At 37.7% G+C, this 18,850-nt stretch overlaps 1 protein-coding gene across 1 annotated transcript in view; it reads right to left on the minus strand.

Moving 5' to 3' along the window:
* The window catches only part of PHEX (phosphate regulating endopeptidase homolog X-linked), a 270,635-nt gene that overhangs the window by 201,749 nt on the left and 50,036 nt on the right, over positions 1 to 18,850 (minus strand). Inside the window, exons 4-5 of the mRNA XM_043998684.1 lie at positions 13,448 to 13,534; positions 7,316 to 7,542 (exon numbers count right to left, since the gene is read on the minus strand). Of these exons, the coding sequence (XP_043854619.1) occupies positions 7,316 to 7,542; positions 13,448 to 13,534 (314 nt within the window). The remainder of the gene's footprint in view (positions 1 to 7,315; positions 7,543 to 13,447; positions 13,535 to 18,850) is intronic.

The raw sequence follows: 18,850 nt of genomic DNA on the forward strand, positions 1-18,850 counted from the left end.
ATATCAATCAGAACCAGAATATTCTGGTTCTGTCCTAAACTGACAAAAAATAAAAGTCCTTATATTTACAACAAATTGGAATATCACAGGCTAAAAGGGGGAAAAATGTGGAATCTAACACATTCCGCCAGAAATAGGAGACTTTTGCCCAAGTTATACATGAACTGATATTTTAATTATAACAAATCCCTAGATAGGAAGCACCCAGGGACTAAAGAGAGAAACATCTGGCAAATAATGATGTAGAGAAAGGCAGGACAGAAAAATGAGAGAGATTTCATTTCTAATAAAACAATTCCTTGCCATCTTTGTGCATTTAGACAGAGTGTCAAATAAAAGTAGGATGTTGTGTGATAATGATTTTACATCATTGTTTTCCCTAAATAGTATCACATGCTCAGGCAGCCCCAACTGTCCAAAACACTCAGTCAAGATCAAATTCACACAAAACTTTCCTTTAAAGCGTAATACTTATTGTCTCAGTAAGACAAAGTAAACTTGAGGGATATTAAAGACAGACTTTTTTTTCCTGGAAGTTTGAATTGATCCCTAATGGATATTCCAATTTATCACCTACACACACACACACACACACACACACACACACACACACACACAGAGAGAAAGCATTTCAGTTAGAAAAGTGCTTTTTTCTGAGCTGCTTGAGTTAGGGTATAGCAGTAAAAATTGACTCTTATTGTCAGCAGGCACTTTCTCTGTAGGTACAGGGTAATGTATCTTTGAGTGCAAAAATACTGCAATATTTGCATAACAATGATATATAAAGATTCATAAGGTTCTTTGCACTCAGGTCACATTTGAATTCTTGAATGTAGTCCTTTGCCAGTCAAAGAGGAAGGTTTCATTTGGCAAACCATCACAGGCATCCAGGCTTCTGCTTGCTTATAAAAGTTGGATAATAACACAAAAGTTTTCCAGCTGAATACCTTAGGTAAGACATTCTAATACATACAAGATGGACAAGTAGCACTGATATTTGGGTTGCTGCACAAATTTACATCCTACCTTGCCAACTACTACAACTGAAATTAAAATGTTGGCATCCTCTATAGATTTGTTGTCCTGAAGCAGACCTCCCAGAGAATCACATTTCTGAAAAGTAAGAAAGCCAACAGCCATTGAGGAAAGCTTCCAGCTAGAAGAAAACTAGAAGTTGAACCACTAGAGATAGAATCTTGCAGCTGGAATCAGAAGGAAACAGAGACCAGGCTTTGTTTAGAATGTTAACTCTTTCATATGAGTCCAATAGTATATGTGCTGAAACTGGCCACACATATACACTTACACACTTGGATGGAATTTACCAAATGAATGAGACTCCTAGGATCTAAACTAAGTTCGTCTACATTCAAATTTGCTTTAATCTACAAATCCCTATAAAGTCTCTTTGTTGTTCATTGTAGGTCTTAATTATGTTAAAGTGAGTTGATTCAGAGAAGAAGTCATCCCCAGGAGACAGAAGTGATGTTTGAGGTCCATATGACAAAACCACTACCTCAGACCTCATATACTATAGCAGATATATTAAGCAGCTAATGTAGCTACTGAATTGTGGTCCAGCTCACCAACTTCATTTCAAAGTGGCATCATGGTCCAGTAGAATAAGACATAGAGGGGAAGCTAGGTGGCATAGTGGATAAAGCACCGCCCTGGATTCAGGAGGACCTGAGTTCAAATCCAGCCTCAGACACTTGACACTTACTAGCTGTGTGACCCTGGGCAAGTCACTCAACCCTCATTGCCTCGCAAAGAAAAGAATAAGACATAGAAGAGTCAGGAGATATATGTTTAAGTCTCTGCTCTGCCACTAGCTGGCTACATGACCTTGAGCAAGGTACTTTACTTCCTGAGCCTCAGTTTCCTTAACTGTAAAATGGGGATAATGATGGCATCTAGCTCATGGGATCATTGTGAAGATCAAATGAGATATCTATAAAGACTGCTTAGCAAAAAAAAAAAGAAAGAAAAGAAAAAAGGAAAAAAATAATGAAAAAAATTACTTAGCACAATCTCGGGCACATACTAGGTGCTTAAATAATTGTTCACTTAATTATCCCTAAGGTACCTTCAAGCTTTAGGAATCATTGAATAATGGAGTTGAAAAGTGAGAATAAGAGGTAAATATTTTCAAGTGTATATCACCTGATTATTAAGGTCTGATACCTGTCTTTTTCATTGTTCTAGAAAGGTTTGTTATAATCCATGACCATAGGGACACAGAGCATGTGGTCATCTACTCATGGTTTTCATGCAAAAGAACCTATCCATACACATTAAAAGCCCCTCCTACATTTGTTTCTTCTCTTTTAGCCCAGTGACTGTCTCACTTTTTAATTAGAGGCATCTAATTAGTGCAGTGGATGGAGTTCTGGGCTTGGAGTCAGGAAGATTCCAGTTCAAATTCAGCCTCAGATACTTACTAGCTATGAAGGTCATTTAATCTCTTCCTGCCTCAACTATCAAAAAGGGATCATAGGGAGCGGCTAGGTGGCGCAGTGGATAAAGCACCAGCCCTGGATTCAGGAGTACCTGAGTTCAAATCCGGCCTCAGACACTTGACACTTACCAGCTGTGTGACCCTGGGCAAGTCACTTAACCCCCATTGCCCCGCAAAAAAAAAAAAAAAAAAGGACCATAATAACAACTACCTACTAGGGCTGTTTTAAGGATCATGAGATATTTGTAAAGTACTTAGCACAGATCCTGACACATAGTAGGTGCTACTTATTTTCTTCCTTCCTTATTCCCTTCCCTTTCCTTTTATTTCCAGTGGTTGGCATTGGAGAAGAACTTAATAAATGCTTTTTCATTCTATTCCACAGCAGAACCAAAGAAGGTATTCAGGAGATAAGATCTATAATTTAGTGACTCTCAACCCCACCACCTCCAAACTTCTCAGAATAATCAAGTGAGACCCCTAATCATGTCTGAGTCTATTTTCCTCTCACCAACCCAGTATATAGGCAATGTTTTCAGCATTGGTTGCTAACAATCTGTTGGGAGCACCATGGAAGTGTTCAGCCCATCTTTCCAGGATCATGTCCTTACCACAAATCAATGTGGCTCCATCAACCACATAGTTGACCCCTATGGTCGAGGGCCAAAATTCCTTTGGTCTAAGGCCTTCAAGGCATCATAAGAACAGTGTAAATTGCTAATATCAGTGCAAAACTGAATTTCATCTACCTTCTTACTCAGCCAATAATCTTGTATCTCTCTAAGCTTCACTTGTACTAAACTTTTAATGGAGTTAAACACTGCCTTCTTAGAGATAGATGAACTATCTTGTTGAGAAACCCTTTGCAGTTCGCATTTTTCATTTAGCAACTTTTGAATTTTCCCATAATTTTCATCAAAATGGTCTTGATGTTTGTGAGTGTTCCAGCCTAGATGAGTAAATGCAGTGCTGTACACCAAATCTCTGAAAGTTGCCCACTCCTTTTCTGCTCCATTGTTTCCAACTGTGTGCTGACTCAGCTTTCCTTCCAAGTTAGCAACAAACTGTTCACACTCAGAGAAGAGCTCTAACCTGCTGACATTAAGTCTTCTGGTCATTGTCTTGCCTTGGGACTGCCTCTTTTTCTGAATGTGAATGTTAAGCTTGGAGAGGATAACTCTGTGATCAGTCTAGTATTCTGCACCATACATCACCTTCCTCATCCTTACACCCTGTCTCTTCTCCTTATAATGACATAGCCTATTAAATGCCAATGTTTGCTCCAAAAAAGAGGCTACTATGTGCCAGGCACTGATTTAAGTGCTGAGTATACAAGAAGAGGCAAAAGATAGTCCCTACCCTCAAGGAGCTTACAGTGTAAAAGGGGAGACAGCATTCAAATAAATAAATAGAAAGCAAACTACATACAGGATAAGTAGGGAAAAAATAACAGAAGGAAGGTACTGGAATTAAGAGGGGCTGGGAGGGGCAGCTGGGTGGCGCATTGGATAGAGCACTGGCCCTGGATTCAGGAGGACCTGAGTTCGAATCCAGACTCAGACACTTAACACTTACTAGCTGTGTGACACTGGACAAGTCACTTAACCTCAATTGCCTCACCAAAAAAAAAAAAAAAAAGCAAAAAAAAGAGGGGCTGGGATAAGCTTTCCATAGAAAATGAGATTTTATTTAGGACTTAAAGGAAGCCAGGGAGGTCACAACAGAGTAGAGAAAGCATTCCAGGCCTGGCAGACAGCCAGAGAGAATTACCAGAGCCAAGAGATGGAATTCCATGTTCATAGAACAGCCAGTTAAAGATTTACCAGCACAACATTGATAGAGGGAAACTATATAAGACTATAATAATAGGGTGGCACTAATTCTAGAGGGCCTTGAATGACAATAAAGATTTTGGATTCTATTCAGTAAGCAATAAGGAACCAAAGAAAAATTTTGTACATATCTTTGGGTAACAAAAAAACTATATAAAGATTATTTGAGGGAAATAAAATCATGGAAATGGGAAGATCTATTAGGATTTTTTATAGTATAAGAGTATATTGATAAGAATCTATAGTAGTTTGGTGAGAATAGAAAAAAAGAATGGAAATGAGAATAGAAAGAAGTGGAAGAATCCTGGAGATGGTGACAGTTCCCACTCAAAAAGGTTAACAGGGAGGCCTTTTTACATTGCAAAAGAATAATATCCACTAGAGCTTCAGAACTTAGAAAAATATGAATGTGAATGCAGTACGAGTTCTTCTAGATCTAGACCAAAGACAGGATTGCACAAAAAAGCTGGTTAGCAAAAAGCTTCAAACCAGTCAAGGCAATTCTGGAAGAAGAAAAAAGTCATGCCCAAAATATAAAACAGGTGTCCGGACAGTTCCCTAAGATTCTTGGATTTCAATGGTTCAGATCCATTCTGACCTCTTTTCATCCACGAATTCTGAATTGTACAGGGTATTCTAGCATTCTCTTAAACTCTTAATAATATTGTGATCTACCCAAGGGCATGTCCAGGAGCTTCTTATTTTCTTAGTAGGAAAGACTCTTAATCCTTTTCTATTGGGAGAACAAGACAACCATAATATTGATGAAGGTTTTATTGGACTGTTGGAAGAAGGTAGGACATTTTTAGGTAGAAGCTGATGACAGGGAAGCTCTAGGGATTTAGGAGTATACTTAAGGAGGTGTCATTGAAGCAGAGAGGAGTCAGAATAACAGGCTTTTTTCCCAGCTGTTTTCTTCTCCGGACTCAGTAAAGAGTGTGGTGAAGTCTTGGGAAACAATGGTTTTAAGAAAAACACTACTGGGCCATAAAGCCCTTGAAATGGCAAGGTTTGGGTGCAGAATGTGATGCCTATCTTTGAATATTTTAAGAGATATCCCAAAGAAAGGGAAGTAAACTTATTCCACATCTCTCCCCTCCCCCCACCCACCCAGAGGAGAACTAGTACCAATATGTAGACATTACAAGGAGGTAAATTTTGATGCAACAGACTTTTAAAGGAAGCTGAATGGACCTCCAGGGGCTACTTCATGGAATATACACTCAGAGCTCCACCAGGATCTTTGGGAGGCCTCCAAAGAAATGGTGACTTATCACTTGGGCTTTGAGGCAATGAAAACCTTCCAGGCTATTTCTGTGGACTCCATCACATCTCCCTACTTGGAGCATAGCCTCAACCAGGTGAGTTTATGCCCAGGAATCTTGAGCAGAGTTCTACCTGTTTTGTGTGGTTTCTTCTTTCCTAATCTTAGGTGAATTAGTATCCCAAGGACCTGTTGAGTTTAAAAGATAGTCAATGGTTCAATGCAGAATAGCTCTAATCCCCTTTCTTCATTACAGCTCTCTAAATATTCAAAGAGAAGTATCACATTCTGCACCTAAGCCTTGTCATGTCAAGTGCTTTATGGCTAGAAGCTATTTCTGTCACTGTGGTGACCAGTGCTGAAAAGAATTTGGTATTTCAGAATGATGTGACTTGGTAAAGTCCTTTGGTATGGGGGTTGGGGAGAGGGGGAAAGGAAGGAAATGTTTGGGGAAGGGAAAGGGAGAGGAGAAGAAAGTCAATCTTGGCCCTTTGGAATCTGACTCTCCAAGTAGCATCATGTTACTCTGATGAGGGGTGGAGAAGGACAATTTTATGGAAACTTCATCACCTCTCCTTACTTGGAGCATAGCTTCAACTAGGTGCGTTTATACCTAGGACCCTTGAGCAGAGTTCTATTTTTGTGTTTCTTTTTTCCTAAACTTAGGTGAATTAATATCCTAAGGACCTTTTGAGTTTAAAATATGGTCAATGGTTCTAGCCAATGAGTTTAAGAAAAGGGAGCCCCTTTAAGTAGAGACCAAGCCCCCCAGGAATAAATCTGGCCAACTCACATGGTTAAGCATAGGACAGGGACAGAGGCAAGTGGTGGAGGAAGGCAGGTAGCAATGGAAACGAGGACAGGGAAGGCAAGAAGCACAGATAATTACCCATGAAACCATGGATAAGAGTTGGGAGCACTCAATAGCATGGTCACAGATGGAGATCTAAGAGTACTCAGGGGAAAGAGTTTGGGGGTCTCATTTTTATAGAGTTTTGGTGGGGGACATACTTTTATCTAAACTATCTTGAGGTTAGTTCATTAATATATCCAAATCATCTCAAAGTTCTTGGTAAAACTTTAAAGTTAACATATCCACAACATCTCAAAGTTATCAGCACCATTTATAGTTCTAGTGGTCTTCTGGAACTTGTCGGGGATTTCCATATCATAGGACCAAAAGGCCCTGACAGCAAAGCACATATTAGCAGGATGTGAAATCTGTCAAGTATGCTCCTTTGATCTTTGACTTCTAGGTTCCCCTTTGCAATCTTACTTCAGGCTATTGCTACTTATACTGGCTCCTGATAAACTTACTATACTGACTAGAAGAGAGTAGAGGGTGGTCAGGAGGACCAGAAAAAGATACAGTTTTAACACAGATAATGGATCAGTTTTATTGAACTCCTCTCCTCCTTACTCCTCCCTTCCCGTGGCTCTCTGTGTAAGGAAGCATGGAGGGATAGATTTAGAATTGAAAATGGCAAAAGACAAAGAATATCAATAAAAAAAATTAAGTTCTCCAACAACAAAAGAAAGAGATGCAACACTGAAAAACAAACAACCTAGGCTAATAAAACACAATATACCAATGATATATTGTGTGAAGAAAAGTAAATAATTCAGATCCAAGTATCCAACAGAACATAAAAATTTGCCAAGATGATGCTATAGGGTGACTGACTATCTTCCCACAGGAAAACATGCTAAACATCCACCATGGACTTCCCTAAACAAGTATAAAAGAAACTCTCACTGTACCTTCAATATGTGTTTGTTGGATTCTCTGTCATCAGGTGAAACATATAAACGGATGAACACAGAGTTGCTGTATTGTCCACGGAACACCGCAAGGGTCTGAAGGAGGCTGAATTTCCTTTCTGACCACACACCTTCTGGACCAATGTTAGATTCTAATACAGGCCAGCGGAAAGGGGAGTGTCTCAATATGTGTAACAGTGGCTTAGCATCAGCTTTCTCGATCGCCTCTGAAAGAGAAAGAAGTACGAAGAAACCAAGCCAGAATTGATGATTTGTTCCCTTAAGAGGAAAAGAACTAATTATTTGATTTAAATGCATTTACTATCAGGGCATATGAGCCTAGAACCTCAGGCTTAGATCTCAGAAAAGTTTTAGCTAGAAAAATGTTTACTACCTCAGGAGAAGAATAGGCTTTGGTTTGTACTTAATGTAATCATAATGCATGTCATCTATGCCAAGAGAGATGCCCGAGGAAATTGTTTCCCTTAAAAAATACCCCAATGCTCCAATATTCCAATGGATTTCTTCAATGTAGTCATTCCCTCCAATGGTACAGACTGCAATACACCTGCACCTGCCCATTCTGTGCAACCCATCACTCTCTGGGTGCTCCAATAGGTTTACTACAATTAGGCAAGGGAATAAAGTAAAATAAGGGACAACCCCTAAAAATAAAAGACGTTTTTCCTTCCTAAAATATTCAGAACTACACAATGATCTTTACCAAAATAAGTGCTGGATCACACCAGGAGATATTACTATACTCTAAAAAGAAACAAACCTGACCAAAGGAATAAATTACTCACGTCATGTATTGTAAGTGCTCATTAATTTTTTTGAAGCTTAATTTTAATTAATGACCATTTATTTTCTCTCCTTCTAGCCTCCTTAACTCCATCTCTTGATATTGGGGGAAAAGAAAAAATCAAATATACATAGGCAAGCAAAACAAATTCCCACATTGGCCATGTCAAAAAATTTATTTCTCATGCTGCAAAATAAAATGAGCAAGACCAAAAGATAAATCTATACAATAATAAAAACACTGTAAAGACAAACAACTTTTGAAAGACTTAAAAATTCTTATCAATGCAGTGACCAACCACAGTCCCAAAGGACTAATGATGAAGCATATTCATTAACTCTTGAAGGTCAATGAGTCTACTAGACTCTCCCAGTTCACTAAAAAATGCCCAAGTAAACTGAAAGGCTAAATAAACTTGCAAGAGTACCTAACCTACAATGAATGAGAATCCTTGAGAAAGCTAGCAAGGTAAATGTCTCTTCTCCCTGATCCAATCAATTCTATAGCTAGGTTCAAGCACAAGCTGCAAAGTACTAGCTTAAAGAAGGGCAGACTTATGACCCCTTATAGACCAGTTCTAAAATAGATGGTTTGGAACACTGATTAAGGACGAGTATATTATAGGGTTGCCCAGGAATCTGGGTCCTCTCCAGAATCCTGGATTAAACCAGACTCTACTAGGGTCAACCTCAAATAGATCCAAGGTAGATCCCCAAGAATTCTCTAACTTAAGATAATCTTCAGAAGAGACTTAGACAAGCAGATGCACGAGTAATTACTGAAGTTCTTTTTCTGTTTTTCTTTTCTTTAATTTTTTCCTCAATTACTTGTAAAAAAATTTAATATTCATCTTTTGAACATTTTTGAATTTCAAATTCTCCCCCTGCTTCCCACCCCTCTTCCATTGAAAAAGCAAGTAATTTGATAGGATTATACTTGTGTAGTCATGCAAAACATATTTTATATTATCCATGTTGCAAAAGAAAACAGGCAAAAAAAACCCCAAGAAAAATAAAGTTTAAAAAGTATGCTTCGGGGCAGCTAGGTGGCATAGTGGATAGAGCACTGGCCCTGGATTCAGGAGGACCTGAGTTCAAATCTGGCCTCAGATACTTAACACTTACTAGCTGTGTGACCCTGGGCAAGTCACTTAACCCCAACTGCTTCACCAAAAAAAAAGTATGCTTCAATCTGCTTTTATATTCTATCAGTTCTTTCTCTGAAGGTGGATATTTTTCATCACAAGTCCGTCAGAATTGTATTGAATCATTGTATTGCTGATAATAAGTCATTTATAGTTGATCCCAGTACAATATTGCTGTTACTGTGTACAATATTCTCCTGGTTCTGCTTACTTCACTTTGCATTAGTCCGTATAAATTCTTCCCAGGTTTTTTTTAACACATCCTGCCCATCATTTCTTATAGCACAATAGTATTCCATCGAAATCATATACCACCACTTATTCAGCCATTCCCCAATTGATGGGCATCCCCTCGATTCCAATTCTTTGTCATCACAAAGAGAGCTGCTATAAATATTTTTGTATAAATATAGTTCCTTTTCTTTTTTCTTTCATCTCTTTGAGATACAAACTAGAGGTAGTATTCCTGTGTGGACAGTTCTATAGCTCTTTGGGCAGAGTTCTAAATTGTTCTCCAGAATGGTTGTATTAGTTCTCCCCTCCACCAACAGCGCATTCATTACTGTCCCAATTTTTCCACATTCCACATTCCACATTCCCCCCAACATTTTCTTTTTCTATTATATTAGTCAATCTAATAATAGGTGTGAGGTGGTACCATAAAGTTGTTTTTATTTATATTTCTCTAATCAATAGTGTTTTAGATCATTTTTTCATATGACTATAGATAGCTTTAATATCTTCTTCTGAAAACTGCCTATTCATATCTTTGGACCATTTGCCAATTGAGGTATGATTTGTATTTTTACAAATTTTACTCAGTTCTCTATATATTTGAGAAATGAGGCCTTTATCAGAAAAAATTACCACAAAAATTTTTCACAGTGTCCTTCTCTCCTTCTAATCTTGGATGAATTTGATTTTATTTATACAAAAACTTTTTAATTCAATGTAATCAAAAGTATTCATTTTATATCTTGTAATGTTCTCTGTCTTTTGTATGGTTATAAATTCTTCCCTCATCCATAGATCCAGCAGGCAAATTTTTTCCATGCTCTTCTAATTTGCTTATGATATTACCGTTTATGTCCAAATCATGTAATCCATTTTGACCTAATTTCTGCCCAACTGCTTTCCAGTTTTCCTAACAATTTTTGTCAAATAATGACTTTTTGTCCCAAAAGCTTGGGCTTAGGGGTTTATCAAATAGTAGATTACTGTGGTCATTTATTACTGTGTATTTTTGGACTTAATCTATTCCACTTATCCACTACTCTATTTCTTAGCAATTATTGGATTGTTTTGATGATCACTGCTTTGTAATACAGTTTGAGATGTGGTACTGCTAGGTCACTTTCCTTCCCATTTTTTTCAACTTCTTTAGTATTCTTGGCCTTTTGTTCTTCCAGATGAATTTTGTTTGTTTGTTTTTAATTCTACAAAATATTTTTTGTAGTTTGATTAATATGACATTTAACTACCAGGTAGAATTGTTCTTTTTATTACATTGGCTCAACCTACCCATGAACATTTAACATTTTTTCCAATTGTTTAGATCTGACTTTATTTGTATGAAAAGTGTTTTGTAATTGTGTTCATATAGTACCTGGGTTTGTCTTGGTAGGCAGACTCCCAAGTATTTTACATTGTCTGAAGTTGTTTTAAATCAAATTTCTCTTTCTGTATCTTTCTGTAGGACATTGTTGGTAATTTACAAAAATGCCGATGATTTATTGTAGGTTTATTTTATGTCCTACAGCTTTACTATTAATTATTTCAATTCATTTTTAGCTGATTCTCTAAGATACTTTACATATACCATCATATTGTCTACAAAGAGTGATAGTTTTGTTTCCTCATTGCCTATTCTAATACCTTCAATTTCTTTTTCTCTCTTATTCCTATAGCTAGCATTCTAGTACAATAGTAAATTATAGTGCTGATAGTGGGCATCCTTGATTCACTTCTGATCTTACCGGGAAGGCTTTTCACTTATTCCCATTACAGATAATGCTTACTGATAATTTTAGACAAATACTATTTTTCATTTTAAGGAATGCTTCATTGTCACTATACTTTCTAGTATTTTTAAAATAGGAATGAGTGTTGTATTTTATCAAGAGCTTTTTCTGCATCTATTGAGATAATCATATGATTTCTGTTGATTGCCATTATTAATATGATTAATTATGCTGATACTTTTCCTAATATTGAAACAGCCCTGCATTCCTGGTATAAATCCTACCTGGTCACAGTATATGATCTTTGTGATCTCTTGCTGTCATCTCCTTGCTAATGTTTATTTAAATTTTTTGCATCAATACCCATGAGGAAAATTGGTCTATAGTTTTCTTTCTGTTTTCACTTTTCCTGGTTTAGATATCAGCACCATATTTGCGTCATAAAAGAAATTTTGTAGGATGCCTTCTTTGCCTAGTTTTCCAAATAGTTTATATAGTATTGGAATTGACTGTTCTTTAAAAGTTTGGTAGAATTCATTTGTGAACCCATCTAGTCCTAAGGATTTATTTTTAGGGAACTTATTTATGGCTTGTTCAATTTCTTTGTCTATTATACAGTTAAGCATTCTATTTCCTCTTCTGTTAACCTGGAAATTTTATATCATTGTAAGTATTCATGTGTTATTTTCATTGGTGGTGAATTCACCCTTTTTATTTTTTATACTGGTATTAAAAATCAAATTGACCGTGGCAGCTAGGTGGCGCAGTGGATAAAGCACCAGCCCTGGATTCAGGAGGACCTGAGTTCAAATCCAGCCTCAGATACTTACTAGCTATGTGACCCTGGGCAAGTCACTTAACCCCAATTGCCTCACCAAAAAAAATCAAATTGACCAAGGGTTTATTTAATTAAGTTTTTGTATCATTCATTTCTTTTTCCAATTTTTCCTCTACTTCTTGTATTTGGTTTTTTAGTCCTTTTTGAGCTCTTCAAAGAACTTTTGTTAGAGTTGTTTCCAATTCCCATTTTTCTTTGAGGCTTTGCTTTTAGCTATTTGACACCATTGTCTTCTTCTCAGTTTGTATCTTGTTCTTCCCTGTCACTATAGTAACTTTTTATGGTCTGCTTCTTCTTTCCAGCCTATTTCTTGACTTTTAACTTTATGTTAAAATTGGGCTCTGCTCTCAGGGTGGAGTGGGCAGTATCCCAAGCTTCAGGTTTTCTGTGCTCCTATTTTCAGAGCTAGTTCTGGGGGGCTGTAAGTTTTGGTGTTTCCAAGGTAGTATGGAAATCTTATCACTGCTCTCATGAAATGTTCTCTGGTCCTTATCTAAGAAGGGACCTTGTTCTCTTCTAGGCACAAGTGCTAGTTCTCCTCTTGACCCTGGAACTCTGAACAGTCCCTTGCTCTCCTACAGCCTCAAGCACTAGTGCTCCTTCCTGCATTACAACTGATACCAAAGCCTTTGTTCCCTTGTGAGTGACCACAAGCACTCTTCTCTGCCCTGGAGCTGTAACCAAGGCCCTACTACTCCCTTGCAGCAGCAAGCCCTACTATTCTGCTTTGCCCTGGTCCTGGGACCTAGAATTACATATGGGCAATGCAACAGGCTTCTGAATGCAGCACCAGCAATGGATCCCTTGTAATCTCTTTCTGACCAGTTGTCTGACCCCTTACTGTCTGTGGGGTGGGAGCTCCTGAACCTATTGCTATCACTGATGCAACACCCTCCAAGTCCTATTGCTGGCATTACCATGCACTGCCTGTGCCATGCTCAAGGTCTGAACAGCACTCAAATGTGACAGGACTTTCTTGCCAACTTCCTAAATTGTCTTGAGCTAGAAATTATTCTCATCCTGACCTTTTGCTGGTTCTACCACTCCAGAATTCAATTTGCAGCATCCTTTTAAAGTTATTTGGAAGAGAAATTGGGAAAGTTCAGGTGAGTTTCTGCCTCTACTCCACCATCTTGGCTTCTTCCCCTGCTAATTTATAACCAAAGAATACCTTAGTTCTCCTATGATCTAGTTCACATAACACTAAATAATCTCTGCATTACTGTAACAACTTAATATTGGCTATGGTAAGTTCTTTCAAATTCAATTTTTGAGAGTTGTCAATAGCTTTAAACTTAAATGACACCTTTCAAGATGTATAGAATTCCAAAAAATATGAGTTATAAATATTCATTGGATTTTAAAACTAAACCAGAATACTCACTCTCATTCATGCAAGACGCATAAAGAATTTTGGCCTTCTGTGTGGCTTCAGTGTCCCTCCTTCTGCTTATTGATTTCTCCAGAAGTGCTGTGAAGTATAAAAAAAGTATTAAGTGCCCACCTCTGGATGTTACTATACTGGATGCCCCACAAATCAAGGTAACAGTTATGATTCCTGAAGCCTAGAAACTTAACATTTTAGAACAGACAATGAATACAAAGAAAGACAGAGATCAGGGCACGAGTGGGAGAGGGAGGGAAGTTAAAGGGGAAGAGAGAAGGGGAAGATTCATACACAGAGCATGTCTCAAACAAATTCTGCAAGAAAACAAACAAAAGAAATCCTTTCTCTGGGCTTTTATTTCCAGGTTCAAGGTTAATGAAAAGCTCAGGTGCCAGTTGAATCTAACTCTAAACTAGATGTTTATTTTTTCCACCAACAATAGAAGAGTCAGAATTCATTTTCTCAAATAAAAATTTAAAAATGAAAGGCAAAGTCTTACATGCCTTTCTGCCCATGCTTCCCTACTTGAGTACTATACCTAGCTCAATTCTAGGATGAAAAATGATATAATGGAAAGAGTATTTATATCTGGAGTCAGAGGGTTCAGATTCACATCTCAGCTCTGCCAATGATGATCTCTTAATTTTTAAATCTAGAGGTCTTCTTTCATTCCTTATCCTTCTCTAGCTACTGCATATGACACATTTGGTCATCTTCTACTGAATATTCTCTCCTCTGAGTTTTAGTGACACTACTCTCTTCTGAAGCTCTTGCCTGTCTGATCCCTTGTTCTCAGTCTCCTTTGCCATTTCATCATCTACATTGCATCCCATAACTTTGGGTTTTCCCTAAAGTTTTGTCCCAAGTCCTCTACATTTCCTCTTAATTACCTCATCTGTTCCCATAGATTAATTATTATCTCTATGCCAATGGCTTCCTTTGTGCCCAGTCACAACCTCTTACCTGAGCTGTAGCCCAATTGCCCAGTGGAGATTTCAAACTTGGTGTCCCAAATACAAGTTAATTTCAACATATCTAAAACTAAACTCAATATCTTTTTCCTATTTCCAACTTCCTTATTTCTATCAAAGGTACCATTTTGTATCCACACCATCTATATCTTTACATATAGTGGGGGCTTAATAAATGTTTATTGATTGATTAAAGAATATTAGCTAGCTGATTCAAATTTTGGTTATATAACTTGTATTCTGCCTTAAGTCAATGTCATCTTGATATGTCACTTTTAATTCTGGATCATGGGGAGAAGTTCAAAGGAAAATGAAAGGTTTTGATCAGTTGCTAAATAGATGGTGAATCATAACAAGTTCTAGGAACCAGAAGGTGGCAATGAGAAGCTACATACATATTATTCTGACACTTACATAGTTTAAATAAATTACCCAGGTCACTTCATTTCTAATATGACAAAGGCAAAACCCAAAGCCAGATCTTCTGATTTCAAATCCAGGGATCTATCTACTACCCCATAATCTCTTCAACAGAAGACTCATAATTCTTCATCCAATGACCTTCCCAAACTATTTTGTATTGAACTACTTTGTATATATTTGTATTTATTCACTTCACATCTATCCATCTATCTATATGACAGCAAAGATGTGGTATGTATATATGTGTACATAATGTATAATATATGTATATACATATATGTGTACACAAAAACATATACTTATGTGTGCCTATATACATTGTATGTGTGTATATCCCCTCCCTATCCCACTCCTCACTTATATCTGTAGCATGCAGAATATTTGCAGTACCTGAACAATATCAAATACCTAAATGAAACTGAGACTATCTACCTTAACATGTTTTTCCATAGCAATTTAAGAACTGTAAAATGCAAACTATAATATATGTATATGTTCACTTATTTATATGTATAATATGTATACATGCATATATGTAGATATACTTCTTGTCTCCTTCACTGGAATATAAGATCCTTGAAAACAAGTATTGCTTCATTTTTTTTGTACTTGTATCCCCCAAAGCCTACCATAGTACCTAACACATAGTAGGTGCTTAATAAATACTTGTTGATTGGTCAGTTGAACTATATGTAAATATATTTGGAAGACAGGACTTGTTTGGTCACAAAAAGGAGAAATTAGAAAGCTTATCCAACTTGCCTTAAAATTGACTTGCTTTTAAATTGTCTTAAATTTAATATATTAAAGACCTGTTTAAGATGTAGCTATATAAACAAGATGGCTGGTATGCAGCTATTTTGAGGTGGTTTTCAAAATGAATCTTTAATGTAAAAGCATTGCTGTATTTTAAAGAGAATAAACTAACTAGTCTTTCAGTTCTTTTATGAACTAAGGAGGCTTGGACTCAGAAGAAAATGTGCTGGGGCAGCTAGGTGGAGCAGTGGATAAAGCACTGGCCCTGGATTCAGAAGGACCTGAGTTCAAATTCAGCCTCAGAAACTTGATACTTATTAGCTATGTGACTTTAGGCAAGTCACTTAACCCTTACTGCCCCACCAAAAAAAAAAAAGAAAAGAAAAGAAAAGAAAAAAATGTGCTTTAAATGCATATAAAAGTAGCAGTTTACCATAATGAATGTGAGATAAAGATTTCCAATGTTGGTGGGGATCATAGCAATTTCCACAATTAACTATGGTGAAACTATTTTCTTTTTTTTTTGGTTTGGTTTTGGTTTTGGTGGGCAATGGGAGTTAAGTGACTTGCCCAGGGTCACACAGCTAGTAAGTGTCAAGTGTCTGAGGCCGGATTTGAAGTCAGGTACTCCTGAATCCAGGACCGGTGCTTTATCCACTGTACCACCTAGCTGCCTTGGTGAAACTATTTTCAATGGATACTGCCTATCAATTTGAAAACAACCTTGTCTGCTACAAAAATAGAGTATAACAGATATTCTTGCTGTACCCTGGATAACTGTGAGACCCACTGTACAGAGGAAATCAGATTAATAAACAATTATATATTCTCTGAAGAGGTTCCTACCCTTAATCAAGAAATTGTGCCTTAGGGGGCAGCTAGGTGGCGCAGTGGATAGAGCACCGGCCCTGGAGTCAGGAGTACCTGAGTTCAAATCCGGCCTCAGACACTTAACACTTACTAGCTATGTGACCCTGGGCAAGTCACTTAACCCCAATTGCCTCACACAAAAAAAAAGAAAGAAAAAAAAGAAAGAAAGAAAAAAAAAGAAATTGTGCCTTTTAAAAATTGGTAGCCAAGAGCTCCAATCTTGTTGCATAAGCACCAAAGTAACAGAAATGCACAGAGATTATTAAAAATAGAAAGAGGATAAAGAAAAGGGGAGGACATTGAATTTATTCCATTCATTATTTTTTCCTGTGGGTTATCACACAGCAATAAAATTGACTAAGCCCCCAAAATCGGGGGTGGGGGGAGGGGAGAAGGAATATAAAAATAAATAAAATTGTAGCCACGTAAAATTCTGTTAAAATCTCTTCATGTACTTTTTCACTCTTACCACTTCAATGCAAATGAGATGAACCTGCTACAATCCTGAAATTTCTAGGGAAAGTAGGTATTCCCAATTTCATTTAGGCATTTGATATTCACATAGGTGAGGAAAGGGGTAGGGAGGGGAGAGAGAAGCCCGGGATAAAGGAAAATTTTAAATAATTAGTATTTACATAAGTGTGGAGCCAAGGTAAGCTGTATGTATGGGGGCTGGGGAGGGGAAAGGAGGGAGAGAAGGAAGATGATAAGTAGTTCCATTCCACTGCAGAAACCATACACAGACCTAATTTGCTCTGCTAAGAGCACTAACTTTTTTTTTGTATTTGTATATGTCAAAATTTGTTGTTGTTGTTTTTAAAACAGATACAAATGTCCACTGTTCCCATGATGCCATCATTCTCTCTTTTCCTCCCTTCCACCTTAGTCCTCCCATCTTGAGAAGAGGCAGCATTTATATGCAGACCATGAGGTGGCAATCAGTGGGTAGCCACCTTGTTTATGCATCTGTGAATGTGAATTAGTGAAAAGAGAGAAAGAAATCTAGCCTGGGGATTCATTAATGAATGGGAAACAAAGTCTACCACAGGCAGCTCCTCTGGTCATTATGGTGTCCAGAAAGCCTTCCAAGTACAGTTCTGCAGTGCAGTTACCTCTCCACAAAACTTTTATTGTTTATTCAAAGGAACTTTCAGCTATCACCTCCCCCCCTCCCCAGACACATTCAGGTATCTTTTATCATGTTACCACAGAAACTGAAACCTCTGATTTATTCAGCCCTCACGCAGAACAAATCTCGGGGTTTAAAATGTGTTCACAGTCACAAAACTTGTGCATTATAAATGTAAGCTTCAAACACCCACTACCCATACCTAGAGAAAAATCATTTAAAAACAAAACAAAAACAACCCAAAACAGCACCATAGGCAGCCCTGTGACAAATAAACCTAGTCTGTTGTTTTCATCACCCTTTCTTTACCCACTACTAATGGCAGGAAAAACAATAGAATTTATTAAGTGTCTATCTGCCAGGGAGCAGTGAGGTGGCTCAGTGAATGGAGTACCAGGTTTAGAGGCAGACAGACTCCTCTTCCTGAGTTCGAATCTGGCCTCAGATGCTTACTAGCTGTGTGACCCTGGCCAAGTCACTTACCCTGTTTGCCTAAGTTCCTCATCTATAAAATGAGTTGGAGAAGGAAATGGCAAACCACCCCAGTATCTTTGCCAAGAAAACCATAAATGGGTGTCACAGAGTCAGACACAACTGAACAACAACTGAACATATGCTAGTGTGCCATGATAAGATACTAGAGAATCCTGAGAGGTCTGGGTGCCCCACCACCACCACCCCCGACCCCAACTTTATAGATGTAAAATCTAAGGCTAGGTGATTGTATTATCCAAAGGCAAACAGGAAGCAGGCATCAGAACTACGATTCAACCTTGGTCCTCTGACTCCAAATCCAGTGCTCTTTTCACTGCTCCCTCCCTCAAATACCTTATGAGTTATAAACAAGTCTTCCATCTGCAAAATGAGAAGACATCCCTCAGATAATGACAATAGCCAGAATTTATAAAGCATTTTACATATGCTACCTCATTTGAAATGCTATTATTATTCCTATTTTTATAGTTTAGGAAACTAGGCTAAGAGGTTAGGTGACTGGCCCAGGGTCACACAGTTAGTAATTTTCTGAGGCAGGATTTTAATTCAAGCCTTCCTGATTCTTTAACATCTTCTATCCCAATGGTGTCAAACTTAAGTAGAAATGGGAGCTAGTAAACCATATATAAAGAACAGACCTAAGTTCAAATCTGGCTTCAGACACTAGCTGTGTGACCCTGGGCAAGTCATTTAACCCTGTTTGCCTCAATTTTCCCATCTATAAAATGAGCTGGCAAACCACTCCATCGTTGCCAA

The sequence above is a fragment of the Dromiciops gliroides genome, chromosome 3 (assembly GCF_019393635.1).
Source record: "Dromiciops gliroides isolate mDroGli1 chromosome 3, mDroGli1.pri, whole genome shotgun sequence".
Taxonomy (NCBI): domain Eukaryota; kingdom Metazoa; phylum Chordata; class Mammalia; order Microbiotheria; family Microbiotheriidae; genus Dromiciops; species Dromiciops gliroides.